This window comes from Plectrocnemia conspersa, unplaced genomic scaffold, assembly GCF_051122295.1.
Source record: "Plectrocnemia conspersa isolate PC_06_02 unplaced genomic scaffold, ASM5112229v1 ptg000011l, whole genome shotgun sequence".
In the NCBI taxonomy this organism is placed as follows: Eukaryota; Metazoa; Arthropoda; class Insecta; order Trichoptera; family Polycentropodidae; genus Plectrocnemia; species Plectrocnemia conspersa.
Genome location: NW_028277175.1, coordinates 20,099,354 through 20,116,882, shown reverse-complemented (window position 1 = coordinate 20,116,882; position 17,529 = coordinate 20,099,354). Strand labels below are relative to the sequence as shown.

The 17,529-nt window shown below is 31.5% G+C and overlaps 2 protein-coding genes across 19 annotated transcripts in view; one reads left to right on the top strand and one right to left on the bottom strand.

Moving 5' to 3' along the window:
* The window catches only part of Synd (protein kinase C and casein kinase substrate in neurons protein Synd), a 76,828-nt gene extending 73,350 nt beyond the window's left edge, over positions 1-3,478 (top strand). For 6 of the 8 annotated variants that reach the window (XM_088196644.1, XM_088196643.1, XM_088196651.1 and 3 more), the window contains 5 exons: positions 847-954; positions 2,532-2,576; positions 2,691-2,842; positions 2,907-3,157; positions 3,223-3,478. In XM_088196644.1, the coding sequence (XP_088052770.1) occupies positions 847-954; positions 2,532-2,576; positions 2,691-2,842; positions 2,907-3,157; positions 3,223-3,335 (669 nt within the window). In that variant the 3' untranslated portion in view covers positions 3,336-3,478. The remainder of the gene's footprint in view (positions 1-846; positions 955-2,531; positions 2,577-2,690; positions 2,843-2,906; positions 3,158-3,222) is intronic. The other 2 variants (XM_088196646.1, XM_088196645.1) reach the window with 1 other exon arrangement.
* Positions 3,479-6,661: 3,183 nt separating this feature from the next.
* The window catches only part of lap (phosphatidylinositol-binding clathrin assembly protein lap), a 58,897-nt gene continuing 48,029 nt past the window's right edge, over positions 6,662-17,529 (bottom strand). The window contains exons 3-15 of one of the 11 annotated variants that reach the window (XM_088196631.1): positions 16,971-17,046; positions 16,631-16,733; positions 16,251-16,557; positions 16,037-16,182; positions 15,037-15,214; positions 14,766-14,964; positions 11,141-11,305; positions 10,580-10,816; positions 9,314-9,434; positions 8,525-8,627; positions 7,738-7,800; positions 7,104-7,221; positions 6,675-6,815 (exon numbers count right to left, since the gene is read on the bottom strand). In XM_088196631.1, coding sequence (XP_088052757.1) covers positions 7,105-7,221; positions 7,738-7,800; positions 8,525-8,627; positions 9,314-9,434; positions 10,580-10,816; positions 11,141-11,305; positions 14,766-14,964; positions 15,037-15,214; positions 16,037-16,182; positions 16,251-16,557; positions 16,631-16,733; positions 16,971-17,046 — 1,815 coding nt within the window. In that variant the 3' untranslated portion in view covers positions 6,675-6,815; position 7,104. Of the gene's footprint in view, positions 6,816-7,103; positions 7,222-7,737; positions 7,801-8,524; positions 8,628-9,313; positions 9,522-10,579; positions 10,817-11,140; positions 11,306-14,765; positions 14,965-15,036; positions 15,215-16,036; positions 16,183-16,250; positions 16,558-16,630; positions 16,734-16,803; positions 17,047-17,529 lie in introns of all 11 variants that reach the window. The other 10 variants (XM_088196632.1, XM_088196634.1, XM_088196641.1 and 7 more) reach the window with 10 other exon arrangements.

Sequence of the window (17,529 nt, the reverse complement as noted above, 5' to 3'; positions counted from 1 at the left end):
AACAACTTTAAAAATGTATTAAGAATATAACATAAATGAATCTTATATAAGCATATTTCATACAATTTAACCCAATATTTATATATTAAGTTGGTAGACGCACTTGAACGTTAAATGAATAAAACATTGATAACATTAATGAATGATTTTCAAAGATACCGTCGATTAACGACGACAATGGTGATCATGATGATGATGATGATGATGGTGACGATGTGTCGCATAAGCGAAGAAAGGAATGTCTCGCAGGGTGTTTCTCGAGCTTGAAAAATCTACCGGCGTCTACCCGTAACGCCATCGAAGAAACGCGCTATGCTTTACCATTCTTGTCCCTTCCTAAAATGAGACGTCGCGTATCAGCGAACAGCGAGAGGCCATGGGCGACGAGGGTGGCGCCTTCGATCGGCACCATATCGGCCGGAGTGGATAGTGGATTTTTGGTACACAAAATTTGGCTATATCATGGATACGTTTAAACGGCGCTTCCACAATGCAGCAATTTAAAAAAAATACAAACGGTCTTACCACCGCTACCCCCAAACTATACACAAGGGTGCTGCACTTATGTCAGTAGATCATCCAATCACCATTTACCACCAACCACGATTCTCTTATTACGGAATATCGACGATTTATTATAATTGTTATTTATTTTATAATTTTTGTTTTTATGTATAGCATTGTTATTAATTTTGTTGTTTGTTTTTTTTTCTTTTCATTTATTTCCATCATCCACATTTTCATTGGTTTGTGCACGTGCAACTACTTCTGATTAAATAATGCTCGTGTGTTGCCTTGATGCGTTTTGTATAACAACCGTTGGAATGCCGACTGACACGTCAATAGGAATACACGGAGGAGTTTAGAGAAATTGCTAAAGGCAAGTCCAAGGAAAGCATCCCCGCGGGGCCAATAACGCTCATCAACCAGCGGCCGGTCGGCGAAGACTTACATGTAATTTTTATTTTTTATTCTATTATTTTCAGCGTTCTTACTGATGATACAATAAAACTTATCTAATTCGTCGCTTTGGTTCCAATTTTACTGTGATAAAATATTATTAAAAAAATACTTCATAGAATATAAATGATAAAAAATATATATATAAAATTTAATTTAGATACATTTTTGACCTTATACAATGTTTTTAATTTCAGTTTTCATAAACTAATGCGTGACGTCATAAAATTACAATTATTCTAAACATACGACAACATTTAATGTCTATTACTTAATAAGGAATCTTACAAACAATGTACTATATTTAAAATTGCCTTTTTTTAATATATACACTATCAGTAAAAAGGTTTTTGATTTATTTTTCATATTTTGTTTTGTGGTTTTAATGTTTTTAATTATAAATTATTTTTGAATCTGCTGGTAACTCTTAAAGAGTAAATATACCAGCGAATTCAAAAATTCAGGACAGTCCTTTTCTCTATTACTTACGATTGTCTGGCCAATACCATGATTCTGGGTGGAAACAGACTATTTGCTTATTGTCTATTAAATATATAGTTAAAATTTTCTTTGCTTAAAACGGCGATGATATAATTTTTAGACTTCTCTTGTTAAGGTACCTGCCGGCGCATTCCAATAGTATTATCGTCACCTAATGGCGGATCACGGGATTCGTTTCAAAAAAATTTTTGTGTGATATTTTCAAAATCATAAAATTCACGGGATTCTAATAATTTTCAATTCCGACTTCCGCAAATGAAAAAATCCTTGGGAACAGCATCTTTTGTTCAGGTCCTTTCACAAAATTCTTTCTGATCTGCGATTTAAAATGCGATTGGTACGCGCATCATGCTGATGAAGAAACAAGCGTGTTCTTAAAAAAATTAGAAATAAATAAAGCAGTTAGTTTTATAGGCTTTTATTCTTCAAAAGATCTAAAAGGACCCAATTAATATTTTTTAGTCTTTTCTAAAATTGTTCTTCTTTGAAATACCATAAATTTTTATGAGCTTGCTAGTTTCCGCTGCTCAAAAAGAACACTGCTATACTGTCCATTTTGTTGATACATTCTAAATTTTAATTTCGATGTCTTTTGGCACAGTCGTACCGCTTCTTATTTTTAATATGTAGTAGCAGAGTTTCACTTCTCTTAATCCGATGTTGAACTGTTGACATTGAAATATTTTCAGTAGTGTAAGTCTTCTATTTAGTTTACTTATATTCTGGGTCTTCGTATAATAATCAATGTTTTTATTTTGAATATCCGTAAAATTAATAAATATAAACAGTCCAAATAGTTTATATGAAACTAATCTAAAAAAGGAATCAACATTCTCATAATATTATGACAAATATAAAAAGTAGTTCCTTCTTTTAAATTAGGATCTCAATATTTTTTATATTATTTGACCAAGAATTTTTTGTTAAATTTGATTTGATTTAATGCATTTATAAAAAAAGCCGAATTAGAATGTTTTACTGTAATAATTATTTTTTTATAGCATATTAACATAATTTAATTTTGCTTGTTTTTATTTTTATTTCAATCGCATGTTGTTCTGCATTCATAGAGTACACAAGATATCGGTGTCTACACGTTAAGAAAAAATAACAAGGTTTGATTCATTAAATTTTATTTTATTGAATATTTCTAATCGTTATTTTAACATGTAAATGATTCGTGCCTTACATATCGGTTGAATTTTAAATAATTTAATATTTCATTTTAGGAATTACCGCCAATTAACAACAAAGCTTCGAAAGCGCCTTCAGTGACCGGAACGTTAACAAATAATAAAGAAAAAATTGAGAAGAACGACTCTTCGTCGACATCGGCTCCAGATAAAAAGCCGATGATATCGTCGCCTCAAAAAACAATAACGTACGATTTTAATAATTTATAATACATATTTTTTATATGAGAGTATTAACGATTTGTATTTCAGTAATGGAACCGGTCCTAAACCGACCGCCACATCACCAACAAATTCAACAGCAGGAGCTGCCACCGCAGCGGGGGCGGCAAAGGCAAACCCCAACGACAGTAAGGAGAATCCTTTCGACGAAGAAGAATGGGACGAAGACGGGGTAGACGGAAACGTAGAACCGTTAACCGATAACGGCGAACCCGGCGTTCCGGTGCGCGCGTTGTACGATTACCAAGGAGCCGAAAGCGACGAACTCAGTTTTAGACAAGGTTCAATTCTTTAATAATCCTCGTTAAATTGATCAATTTTGCAATATATCGACTGTTTGTTTTAGGCGAATTATTCGAAAAGTTAGAAGACGAAGACGAACAGGGCTGGTGCAAAGGTCGTAAAGACGGACGTGTAGGTCTTTATCCGGCCAATTACGTCGAACCGATAGGACATTAGTGTTTTATGTACGGTTGTAATATTATTTCCAGTCATACGCAACTGCAAGCCAATTGTTTTTATAATTGTTGTTATTTATACATACATATATTGAAAACTGCTTCATTGTATTTATATAATATTATACATTATTTGTATGAGAATTGGGAAATTTTATTTTATATGTTTCCGAGTAATATATCAAATCGAAAAGATAATATAGATTCCTGGATACTGACTACCTCTGAAATTGTATACGCGAATGTTTTATATCGTATCATCGAAAAATTGTCAATTGTCTTTGTTGTTGCAGTTTTGTAAATATTCATCGTCTTCATCTTCAACATCGAACAATAGATCGAAAAATGATGTTTATAAAAAAATTTTCTTCTTTATATGTTTATGATTTTATTTTGTAAATATATATTTATACATTTGCAGCTATATTCAGTCATTGTTTTTATTGAATATATTTAATTTTATATTTTTTCTAAAAAAAGATAAATAAAAAAATATTCATAAGCTGTTAAAATGTTAAAAAATAAATTGAACGTTTTTTAACCTTCGTACTACGCATAGTATATAAATATGTATATATTTATGTACCATATATTTATATATTTTCATTAAATTTACTTTTATTATATCAGTTATTGAATGGGCAAATCTTGTTTAATTATTTTGAATTCCTTTCAATCGTAATATATATAATATATAACCTAAATATTTTTTTTTATTAAAAACATATCTTTATCATATCACATATATGGTATGTTTAAATAATCAATAATTATTATTTATATCTGTTATCATAATGCAAAATGTTTCATTATTATTGTAAATATGTTTTATATTTAATTTTAATAATCAATTATTAACAAGTATGCGATTTGTTTTTCTTATTATAAAAATACAAAATACATTTCCATTGAAAAACAACTGTGCCAAAAAATATATAGATTCTTGATGTATATATATATATATTCATTTGTTTGTATGCTTGTATAATTGAAAAGAGTAATTCAATAACGGTGAATAATGGTGCTTCGCGAACGTAAACGCTGCTCATATTTTGAATTATTAAAATTGAACAAGTCATAGTTGTAGAGGTAAATGTATACATACACACTCGTGCAGTTAATTAATTTACAATGTAAATTGTTGGAAAAAAATAAATCAGTAGTTATAAACGGAAAGTAGACGTGGAAAATTAAAAACTGTTGCAAAACTTATGAATAGAAAGTATGATGTATTATTATATTATTAAATTTTGAAAATATACGTAAGGACCAATGTTTGTGTGTATTTTTTTTATCCCGAAATAAAACAAAAATTTAAATATGTCAACTACATTTATTTGACGTTGATCATAAGTAAATTTTACAAGTGTTTTTTTTTTCTTTCAATTAGCACATTTCTATACAGAACAGGACATGCGCGAACAATCCACGCAACGCTATATATTGTTCCCTAGACATTTGTATTTTGCTCAAGCGTATGAATATATGTCCACACACATACATACATAGGTACAATACTTTTATATATTATGTACACATACACAACAAAAAGACAATTATCCGTCGAATAGGATCGTTTTAAAGTTTCACTATATCGCTTCGGAAGTTATATAAATCCAACGGTATAATTATTATTTCGTTGTATATCTGCTAACGCTACTTACATTGTATTGTCTTAACGTAACATAAGTTTTTCTTGTATATATATATTTTCATAACAGCAATTATTATTGTTAGATAAATTTCTCTTCGATATCATATATAACGCGCTTTAACTTTTTTTTTGACAATTTTAAAACATTTATATTTTTAATGTGTATATATATAATATATATTTATTCTTTTACATTTAATGTTCTTCAATTTGCAATATTTACGAAAGACCTCTGCGATCGGAGACGATTCGATCTAATATCTAAGAAACGGTGCTAAATATTTATAAGTATGTATATATTTAATAACCTTACGTTTAAACTGTATAATACAATTTCAAAAATAATATATTGTATATTTAATATATTATCCAGTCGAAAAAAATTACTCTGTATCTTAAAAAAATAATATTCATCGACTATACAGGACATGTCAAAAATCACCGCTGTCCGTGCGCTTTTCGCTGACATATCACCCGTTCGTCACTTTTAACACAACGGCGCTACCTCTCTTTGTTTATATAAAATTAACAATAAAAGTCGACAAGGAAACGTTTTAAATAAACAAATCTCAATACTAAAAATGCACAGAGATCGTGCACACTATAAAAGAAAAGGATTTTCTCATCAATTGCACGACAAAAAATATTAGTCTAATGGTGACTTATGAAAAACAACATCATCACAATCGTACTAAAACGATTTTTGTACATAGTAATAAGCGAAATAAATATACAATACGTACGCATGTACAGACATACATATATAGGTAATGTAAATAGAGCAATATTGCTATCACGATTTATCATAATAATATTATTACATTGATTTTCATTTATAAACATTCAATAAAATAAGCTAATGGAATATTACTACCTCGATAATATCAGAGACGACTCCAAATAATCTCAAGTGAAACGCGATCACTATAAAGTCAGGCTAAAAGCGATGATGATAATTTAATTCGAAGACAATAAATCGGTCTAGAAATGTCCACGTTGCTAAGGGAGGTTCTGCGATAGACTACGTCGGAGAGCGGTATGTATCATATAAAACACTGGACGGGAGATTGATAAATTATAAAAATAATGTATACAGCGATGGCGAGGGTAGCTAGTATATACTTTTTAAATATAATAGATAGAGTAATCGTCCCCAACTTAGAACACGAGACTAGACGGCGATTTGCCGCTCGGAAGACTCCCAGATTCTCGTCAACGGGACATATTTAAAAAACCTGCAATGTTAAAACGATCGAACAAGCGATAACGGAAACGAATCCACCTAATTAATGATTGATTTAGCAATTCCATGATGAATATATATAAATATATACTTTATTATATATATAATGCATATCTTCAATTATCTAATAAAACTGACATATTAAATAATATATAACTTAAAAAATATCCTATACATAGAAATTATTACGTAATAATAATAATAACAAAACAAAAATTTACAAATTTCGTATCACCATTTCTTAATATTAAAAATATATAATGATTCATCAGTGAGATGTACGTACGTCCCTCCTTGAGGAATCGCAGACGGTCCGAGGCGATTCTTTCATTGTCGTATTAATTTATATAGGAAAAACACAGTTCTACGTTCGCCTCGGAGCTCCGCGTGCATGCAATACATAAAAAAATCATAAAACACATTCCCTACACAAAATCGTATTACATAATTTTGCTAATCCATGATACGTTTGTTAAAAAAATATCAATAAATAGTTGTGAATTGAATTCCTAGCAATAAAATTCGGCCGACGACGATGCAACAATGATGATCTTGGATATATACACTTAGTTCCATTTAATATCCTGAAATATACAAATCAGTATGTTAAAATGTTTCATTCAATCGAAAACATGCTCTAATAATATATCTACTATACGGTGATGTTAGCAAAGTGACGTTACTATTTACAAAATAAGATAACCCTTCACCAAAAATGTTCAATTGAACGTAATCATGCAGAACTTTCTACAAATTATCTAAAATGTAACGAAATCCGCGCTTTCTGCATAACTAGGTACAATATATATAGTATATATAACACGGAAGGTCAAAAGACTCGAAAGGTATAATTAATGGAAAGCGTGTCATACCCTACAGAGCCCCGAAAGGATCTAACGGGACGGTAGGCTGTGTTGCGGCGGGGGGTGGCGGACGAGCGGGCGCGTTCCCGAGTAACGGCGTCCCACTCGGCGGCTGCTGAGGCTGCTGCTGTCCCAATATATCCGTCACCACAAAAAACGATAGATAAGACACGAGTTGATTAGTTTAGATGTGCAGGAAAAGAGATAATTTTATATATTACAATATGAATGTTAAAGAAACGGCAATTCGACGACGTCGTAGCATGCTTTCATAATAATAATAATAATAAAAACCAAAGAAGTGCTATATACTAAATTTAATATTTATATACAATATTGATTAAAACTATTTACGGGAGAGATGGATGCTCGATTCTATGCTTCTTTAAAATACTACATACGTGATCTACGTTCAAAGCCAAATGATAAATAAAAACAGTACATTCCAAAACATATTTTAAACGATTCTCATATATATATACCGAAAGTGCATTGAGTTGAGGGTTTTAGATAGAAAAATAGACACCGTCGATCGTTGAAGAAATGAAGTAGCTAATAGTCTTCAAATTATTTACGGACATACATCGTTCCTTTCCGTTTATAATAACTTTTTAGGTATATATTCTTATATTTTCCGACTTACCATGTTAAATATGTGTTGGTTATGGAATGTATGGGACATAGAGGGTAACTGCATGCCTTGGCCCTGTAAAAACATAAAAAAACAAAATGCGCATGCATTCAATGATAACAGCACGTACAGTTTGCTCTCGCCTATACGAAAAGTACTATGAGCGACAATGACTGAGCATTTAAAATACGTAACACATAATGATATGTATAATATAACAAGCAGGAATATATTATATAAAATATATAATATATAGCTCACGATCGAAATCTAACGGTGTGTGGGTTTGTGTTTTGTGTTCATGCATGCATAATTGCACAGGTAGCAGAAATTACAATAACTTATATTATTGCGATTCCTATGTTAGATAGTTTGTGGGTTATGAATGTATAATACATTTGTTTGCTCAACTAGTGAAATTAAATATAATATATGTATGTACACTGAAACAGTAATTAATATTGCAATCAATTTTCAGTGAATTTAAATTGACTTGATTAAGTTGTTCGTAAAATAGTACTCGATTTAGAATATCAATATCACAAGCACTATTTTCCGAACAACGTCAAAAATAGATGCAAGATAAAACTCTATTATAAAGTAAATAACAACACAATACGAATTAAATATTGAAAGCGATACAATTGGAAGAAAGCTGATATTTATAAATAACAAGAAATATACATGCTCAAAGTGTAATATTGTATATTATATGATCAATTATGTCTTTCTTCCAATCGCAGAGTTTAGACGTGGTCTGTGTATATAGTAATAGTAATAAAATAAAGGATGTTCTTACCATGGGTCTATAGCCGGCGCCTGTCGTTGCAGCCATGGGTTGAGGACTCCAGCCTACTGCGCCAGATTTTGCAGTATTTTTCGGAGAATTCCACTGCACGCCCCTATTTATATTACAAATAAAATATAAAATCAAAACCATATTTTAAATTTAACACATTATGAGCCGCTGACTCACTTATGCGTCATTTTAATTTTAACGGTTTTTATATTACAAATAAAATACAAAATCAAAACCGTATTTTAAATTTAGCACATTGTGAGCCGCTGACTCACTAATGCGTCATTTTAATTTTAACGGCATTTAACTTTCTGAATGCGTAAATTAACTACGTGTCCAAATTTTTGTTCCCTTTTGACGCAATTGTTTTAATTTTTTTTGTTTTTTTTTTTGTAATTTAAAGAAACGCTTAACGACATACAACTTTCTACAAGAATTCAGTAAATACACAAAAAAAAATACAAAACTAAAAATGGACACCCATGTCGTCGCAGCATTCATTTATAAGTGGACACCAGCATCCTTACGGCATTCAAACGGTTAAGGCACATCAAATTAAATAATAAATAAAGAAAAACTTCAAAATCTTGCACAGTAGTGTATTGCATTAATGTTAAAAAGAAAAACGTAATGTAACGTTTCCAATATTCTAGACATAACGTTGATAATAAATAGCTTGTTATAAAATAATCTTTCACTCTAATTGTGTCAGGGAAGAGGTTAAATGATTCCGATCAGACAATAAACGGTAATCTATGAATTTGGACAGACGTAATATTCAAAACTCACTTGACAGCTTGCTGAGCGCTCTTGTTGATGGTGAGGTTGTTCGCCAGGAGCGCTAACGACGAGTCTAGATCGCCAGTGAGCACTTTCCCGGTTTGCTGCGTCGGCGCCCCCGCCTGCGCCCCTGCAAGACCACCAGTGACAGGTTGAGCACCGCCGACGGCACCTCCGACGCCCGCGGGCCGCAGCACGTCTCCCATGCCATCAAAGCCTGCCAACCCGCCAACAACCCGACCAATGACTTAAGCACATTCAACATTGCATCCCCAAGCAGGAAAGATGTTTTAATGATCTCGAGAGCGACCGTTCCGTGAGAATAGGAGAAGAAATCATGACGGTGTGACGATTGCGACAAAGACGAGCAAGTGCGAGATATTAATTTGCTCGTCTTTACATCGTAAGCGAATACATATATAGTGATGTTCCAGTAGTTTTCATTTTTTTTTTGATGATGAATCAAAGCATGAAAAATTATTAATAAGCTAGTAAAATGTGGTTTGAATGACTCTTGATTAAAACGTGCGCGGAAATGAGTGTCTTGATTGATGTGCGAAAACTATTGAGATTACCCGATGGTAATTGTTATGGTTAATTAATGAAATGTTTCCGTGAAACAGCTTGTTACATTTAAACAATGATATGCCAGAAGGAGAAAGAAAGAGACGACGATAAAGCGTTAATGTTCATTTGAAAAATGTATATTAAACACCACTAAAGTAAATCAAACATTAAAATAAAATGCATGCAAAAAATGCAAAATAAAAAAAAACAAACCAAACAGCAACATAAAAATTTACATCGGACTAACAGTGAACGTTGATTTTTGATCTCGATTACGTTGATAATGTGGTAGTATGTGAATTTTAAAAATACTATAATAAATAGAAGCTTATATTAATACGATAATTATATCGCTAATAGTCTATACATATATTAGTATGATATGTCAATAAATTATTAGGTGGGATTTATATAATATAAAAAATTTATAATGGAAGTGGCCAAGATGAGATAAATAAATTCATCAAATTCAAAAAATACACACACACAAAGAAACACTATAAGCTTTTAATAATATTATGATGATATTTGCAAAGAGTTTAAATCGTTTATTATAAATAACACAATCAACTCTAAATGCGCAAGCATTTTGCAAAAGCACTATTGATATCCTAAATATATTATTTTTTTAAATCGTAATAATAATGAAAACTACCAAAACTTCAAGCATATAGCAACAATATCATCATTGACGTTCAAATCACAAACCCATTTGTGATAGTGGCTGTTGCTGTTTGGCCGGCGAGCCAAATTGCTGCGAGGACATTGATAGGGATTGTTGTTGTGGAGGTTGTTTTGAGGGGGAACCGCCGAGCGCCATTAGAATTGTATCATTGAGATCATCGAGAGCAGATTTGGGCTGGGACGGTGGGGGAGGACGAGCGGGGGAGCCTCCACCGAGCGGGAGTGTATCCCCGGCGAAAGGATTGACCAGCGATCCAGCAGCTGCTTGCACATAAAAGACGTATACCTCGATAAAAGATTACTGCTAATAAACTTTTGCTAATATTCATAAATATTAAAAAATCAGTATAATAATCGCATGCTCGAATGTCGACATGAAGATTCTAAAGAGAGGGTAAGGTAACTAATACATGCTAAAATGATTTTTCAATCACCGGGTGTAATTTTTAGCGATTTGTCTAAAATATATTAATTTTAAAAAGTGGTGTTAATATTTAATATTTTTTTATATTTAAAATGTAACAGGCGTCATTTGCGATTAATAACTGTGGATCGGCGAGTGAGTGTTATTAGTAAGCTTTATACCTGTGGAGTCATTGTTTCCGAACACGTTGCTGAAGTTTGACTCTGACACAAATGTGTTGTTTTGAGATGCTTGGGTGTGATTGCTGGAACCGAAGCCGTTTGTGTTGTTGGTCATCCATGGCGGTTGTGCGGCGGTGGGTGCTGCTGCGATCGGAGCGGGAGAGGCTGTAAATATAATTAGATAAATGAAAAATGATTGATAACAGACAACACTATCATATTTAGTATACATGTTAGTGAATGTGTATTTTTATAGGTCGAAAACATTTTAGAAACAAACATTAGCGGCTAAACTTCATAAGACCTTTGAGCGGTATCGCCGTAAATGTACGATCAACGATCTTTCACTGTTTTGAGGTACCCTAGATATAGGCGGACCTCGACTTTCGCACATTTTAAAAAACATTTTTTTAAATTTAAAATTAAAAAAAAAATATAAACATGAGAAATGGAAAAACTTCAGTATTGATACAAACAAAAAGAAATCAAGGACTCATAAACTTCACACGATCGAGACAAAGATGGAACTTATTAGACGTTCTGATAGCGGTGAATCTTTTGCTTCAATCGGACGTTCTATTCTCATAATCGAAGCTATGAGACATTTAATTACATTTTCAACAAAGGCAATGAATATTTGCGTACATTCTAGTTAATTTTCTAGGCCTAATTAGGAAAAATACCATTAAGGCGCAGTCTCACTAATATTATACCAATATTTGATGAGCATTCCATTATTGTTTATACATTATATTTTAGTTATTAAATGCTTTTAGAAATAAAGTACATATACAGGCGGCTCTCGACTTTCGCACAATTCGCACATTTAAAAAAACAATTTTTTTTTTTTTTAAAAAACGTTCTGATAGCGGTGAATCTTTTGTTTCAATCGGACGTTCATATGATACAAACAGGTCTACAATATGTTCATTTTTGCAAAATAAAAATATAATTAAAGAATACGTTGGAAGGTGTGGAAAATAAAGATATATTTCCACAATCTTTAATGATATGTTTCCAAAAAAACACAGCAAAAAAAAATGGATGAAATGGAAAACCTTTGTCATCGTAGATCAATGACCAACATCAACAAGATGTCTCTGAGTATTTCAATTATTCAAGCAAAAGCTCTTAGTTTGCACAAAGATTGAAAGGAGATTAAAAAAATATTTTAACACGGTTTTTCAAGCAAGTAACGGTTGGTTTTACAATTTTAAAATGAGGTATTCTTTTCATAATATTAAATTTACTGGAGAATCGGCTGATGCGGATAAAGATGCTGCAAAGGAATTTATTTCCTAATTATCAAAAATTATTGAAGATGTAGAATATTCCTCTAACCAAATATTCAATGTAAATGAGACAGGTTTATTTTGGAAAACTCTTTAACAATGAAAAATATGAATGAAGCCTTCACGCACCTTGACAATTTTTTAAATATTATGGAATATTGTGATCCCAATGGAGAACGCATATCTCAATTGCGTGGGGCGATCAATAAAACATAGCATGTTATAAAATACTATACGAAGAAAAGAAAAAGAATAGTGGAAAACAGTTAACTCTTGATAACTTTTCAAAGGAAACACCCACAAACCCCACTTAAATGTCTCTTAAACGCCTCTTAAACATCTTATATTTACTTGATAAATAAATATTTTAAAATACACACAATTTCAATTTTTTTTACTTCCTTCGACTTTCGCACATTCAACATTCGCACACATTTTCAGGAACCAATTATGTGCGAAAGTCGAGGGCCGCCTGTATAGTTAAGGGACAACCTTCAGACAACCTATTTAACTTGACTACTCATAAAAAAATCTAAATCTAAGTACATGACTGAATAATAGTGGAGATTTTGTATTTTTTCAATAACCCTAAAATAATTCGTTCCAGATTTTTAGAATATTTTAATTGGATAAAAAAAATCGCCATATATTCAGACTAAAGTGCTATTATAATTCATGGTTTTATATCATTAGCAAGCTTTTGATTGTTAACATTTAAGTAATACACAATAACTCATGAGACAGAATGGCGCACATGTTAATATAGAGAAATCAAGTAGGGCTTGTCGGTTTTTAAAAACCTGTATTTTTTGGCTAAATTTACGACATTCGAAAGCCGTTTTTTTCAACTTGGGATCAGGTTTCAAATATTAAATCCCAGATAACACGGTAGATAGAGTATGTACTCGGGGGATTAGAAAATACAAAATGGGATAAATACGTTTTTTCCGATATATAGTCAAGAAAGTTTCTTTTTAAAAAAATAATAATTAAAAACACTAACATATACATTTTTTGCAATATGTAGTTCGTGCTCTCGGGGAGTGATATCGTGTTGTTGGGGATAAATCGCAGATGTTCTCGAGGGTAGTACTCACAGGGAGCGTGTTCTCCGGGAATCTACTGTATTGTCTGACAATAGCTAAGCATAAATTTCTCAAATTAGAAGAATTTATAAAAAAAATTTAGCAAGTCCCGTAAAAAATACCTTTTTTCAGAACTAGGTGTATGTGTAAAAAAGGGAAAATAAAGTCTAATTCTCGACTGCCAAACGAGATGGTTTAGAAATCACGATAAAAAGCTGTAAAACATAAAGAGAGTGTATTATTTTAACTTTAAATGTCATTAGTGTTTCTCACATATGGAATGAACACTATTATCCTAATATCATGGAACTTTATAGTGTTGGGATAAGTACGTCTAGCGAACAAGGCTATTGGATGATGAGATTGAAATTTATTAGAGTGAATGTATATTCGAATTTTTATCAAATGAACTGACAACTTTAAAAAATAAGATCAGTTCCAAATTATTAACACTTAATTTATGGGTATAAACCTGTCAATTTGACGGGTGTTATTAAAAATAGGTATATAGTGACTAGATTTTCAAAAATAAGAAGTATCCGAAAATAAAAATAGTGCCTTTTTAACAAAAAATTTAGATATTCTATTTAAATTTAGATATGAAAACAATACATCCTACTTTATTACCCAGCAAAGAGTATTTTCTATTTTAGGAAATTTCGTTAGATCATCACTAAGTGATCGATTAATGGATGTTTTGTGATTTTTAAAAACATATTTCTTAAAGAGGAGGTTTTGTTTTTGTTATCAATTTTATATAAGCATTTTAATTTTTTTGTAACAACGTTTATATTATATAAACGAAGTTTCATCTGAAATATTTTTTTGGTATATTAACTTTTTTTTAAAATCTTCAAAAATCAGGTTAAACAGTTTTAGGAAATATTGGAATTTAAAAAACAGTTTTTGAATAAGCCCTAAGATCAAGTGATTTACTATTAATTTTGGACAATATAACGAAATTGTAGCATCGAATTTTATAAATTATAAGAATATTGAAATGATTAAAAATTCTCATTTTGTCGAAAGTTAAAATTTAATTGGTAGTTCAGAACAAAGAATGTGAACAAAGAAAAAGAACTTCAGATATGTTTATGCCAATAAGTCTCAGATTATCCAATAACTAAAATAAAACAATCGAGAAGAAATTCAAGCACATGTGTAATTTAAAAAGTATTAAAATTTGAAATGATAAATGGTTCTGATGTTTAGATTCTTACGATAATAGCAATCACATTATAACTATACCTCCAAACATATCGGCAAACGGATTGCCGAGTTGTAATAAGTCATCCGAAGCTTTTGCTCCTTGCGACGAGTTATCGTTTTGAGGCGGAGATCCGAATAAATCGACTATAGACTGTTGTTGAACTGGAGGTGCATTTGAACTGAGGAATGGATTTGTAGCCATAGCAGCAGCTGAATTTGTAGGCGATTGCACTTTTGACTACAATAAAAAATTGATGACATTGAATACGATTATTTTTAAAACATCGATGCTGAAATAATGGCAATGTACCTTATATTGATTCAACACGGCTTCTTCTTCAGCTAAAGCCTGCTGCTTGAGTACGTCGTCTATGAAACCTCCGCCGTTCGTAGAAGGCTGATCCAACCTCGTCGACGCAGCCGCACTGCCAAACGAACTGCCAGTAGAGGATAGGGCGCCCATACCGTTTGCCACATTTTTTTGCGCGCTTATTTATTAAACCGATTTTTGATAATAAATTGGCGCATAAAAATATAACAACACGTTATGACATATTAGGAACGAGCAGGATTATTTTTATGTAACGAAATTGTGTGCCGACAAGAAGCGAACAAAATTCACACGACAACGGTCCAATCAGACAAACAATGTGCATGCATTGTGAGATAGATTTACGGGGTTTTCGTTTCAAAATAAAAAAAATATTGCAATTTAGTATACGGAATCGGCATACAAAGTTGGGGTGTTACATAAAGAGAGGTCAGTGGATAAAGAAAAGAAAAAAGAACAAAAAAGACATAATTAATAAGAGTGCTACTGTTACATATCAAGACAACTATGCGAAAATAAAAAATCAATAGCAAAATCGATGCAAAGAAATAATAAAATAAGCATTATTTTTTTAAACAAAAATGCCAATGATTTAGTAATGTGATAAAAATAAAAGTTATGTTAAAAAAAGCAATTTAGAATCTGTTATAACGATACTGATAAAAGCTATTATTTAATATAAAACATATCCTAAAATTAATTGACAATATTGAAAATTGATCAAATTTATGACTTTATTTTTAAATATAAAAACAACTAATAGTTAAAATTATTATTATTTATAATTTATAGTTGTATTAAAAAGGAGCATATTGGTGCCTCACGTATTGATACCAAAACTAATAAATCTATCAAATTATTATTTTATAACATCGATTCAAATAGTGTAATCTAAAAGGAAGTTTTAATCACATCAAGTAAAACCAAACAAAATCATAATACTCGAGCATAAATCAAGCATAAATTTATAAATGCATACCTCGCTGTTTGAGTCGGCGTATTGGCAGCCGAGCCTTTCTTTCCTTCGAGCGTGCCTAAGTGGCTTTCTAATGCATCTAATAAACTACTCGGGGCTTTGGTTAGATCTGGAATTTCGCCCTTATCAATGCCGACGTTCTCGGCCACCTGATAACGCGCATCAATTCATTATTCATCTTATCGGATAAAAAATATATATAAAACACACAACAAACCTTGAGGAATTCTCCGACGCGATCCATGCGAATGAGGAACTTTTTATACAGATCGAGCGCGTCGCGACACTGCTTCTTGTTCATGTCGAAATACTTCTCCAGCAAATTAATAATACCATCGTTGTAGCAAGCAAACAACCGAATCAAATCTCTGAACAACAACGTGAAACACATGTTGATAACACCATTGGTGAGGTCGTTTGAAGTGCAATCAAATTCCAACAATGAATCCAATTGAGATTGGAGCACCGGCAGAGTTTTGAGCAACTTTTCTGCGTTCATCGTCCGCAAGGAGCCTTCTTCTTTCCTAAAAAAAAAACAAAAACATTCATTAGTATTACATAAAATAAAATAAAGCCAAATAAAAACGACAGACTAACCCCCTCTTGACTTTGCAAAAATCGAAAGCTACCGTCCTGTAGGACAGAGCCTTCTCGTTCAAGTATTTGGCATAGCGCCGGATGAACGGCGACATGTCATACCCTGAAAATAAACAATTTCATTATAATACTTATTAGATTAAGATTATCGCTAAATGTTAGTTTACACTCACCAATGCGGGCGCATACAGCACCACATGTAAATTAGAATTACTTCGTTAGTATGTTAAGAGCACAAATGTTAATAACTAAGTTATCAATTAATAAAGTATTAATGACACTACGATATTTTATATATTAGACTACTATTTAATATTTATAAGGAATAATTTTATAATACCTTGCAATCCACTCTTATCGACGAAATTATTAACTTGAAAACTGGAATTACTCGATGCAAGGTACTGTGTGAATCGCTGAAAAGATAAAATAAAATATTGTTAATATAGTCGTAAGGCATTTATTTCTATACAATCATTATTATAATAGGCTATTCCGAACAAATTAATTATCTTGTCAAGATGACAAATTATTATTCTTATTATTGTCTAGTAAAACTTAAGTTTTCCTCCTGATTATGACACAATAACAATAGTGTGTGATTTCGGATTAAGATTTAATAATTATCATATTGTTTTGTAATGCTTTGACCTCATTCAAAACTTAGTTATTTTATCAATTTAATTCATGCAATTTGATGCATGTTTTAAGCACTAATATAGTAATTATCAATTTGAAAAAATATGTAAAATTTACTAATATCATGGATCAAAGTTAATAAGCTAACGTTGTGCTAATTGAATAATAAAACACAATATTAAAAATCTAATTCATCTTTCCCTATATTATAAAATGGGAAAACACTGCACAGTAAATATTTTCCTGGTATGTTTAATAGT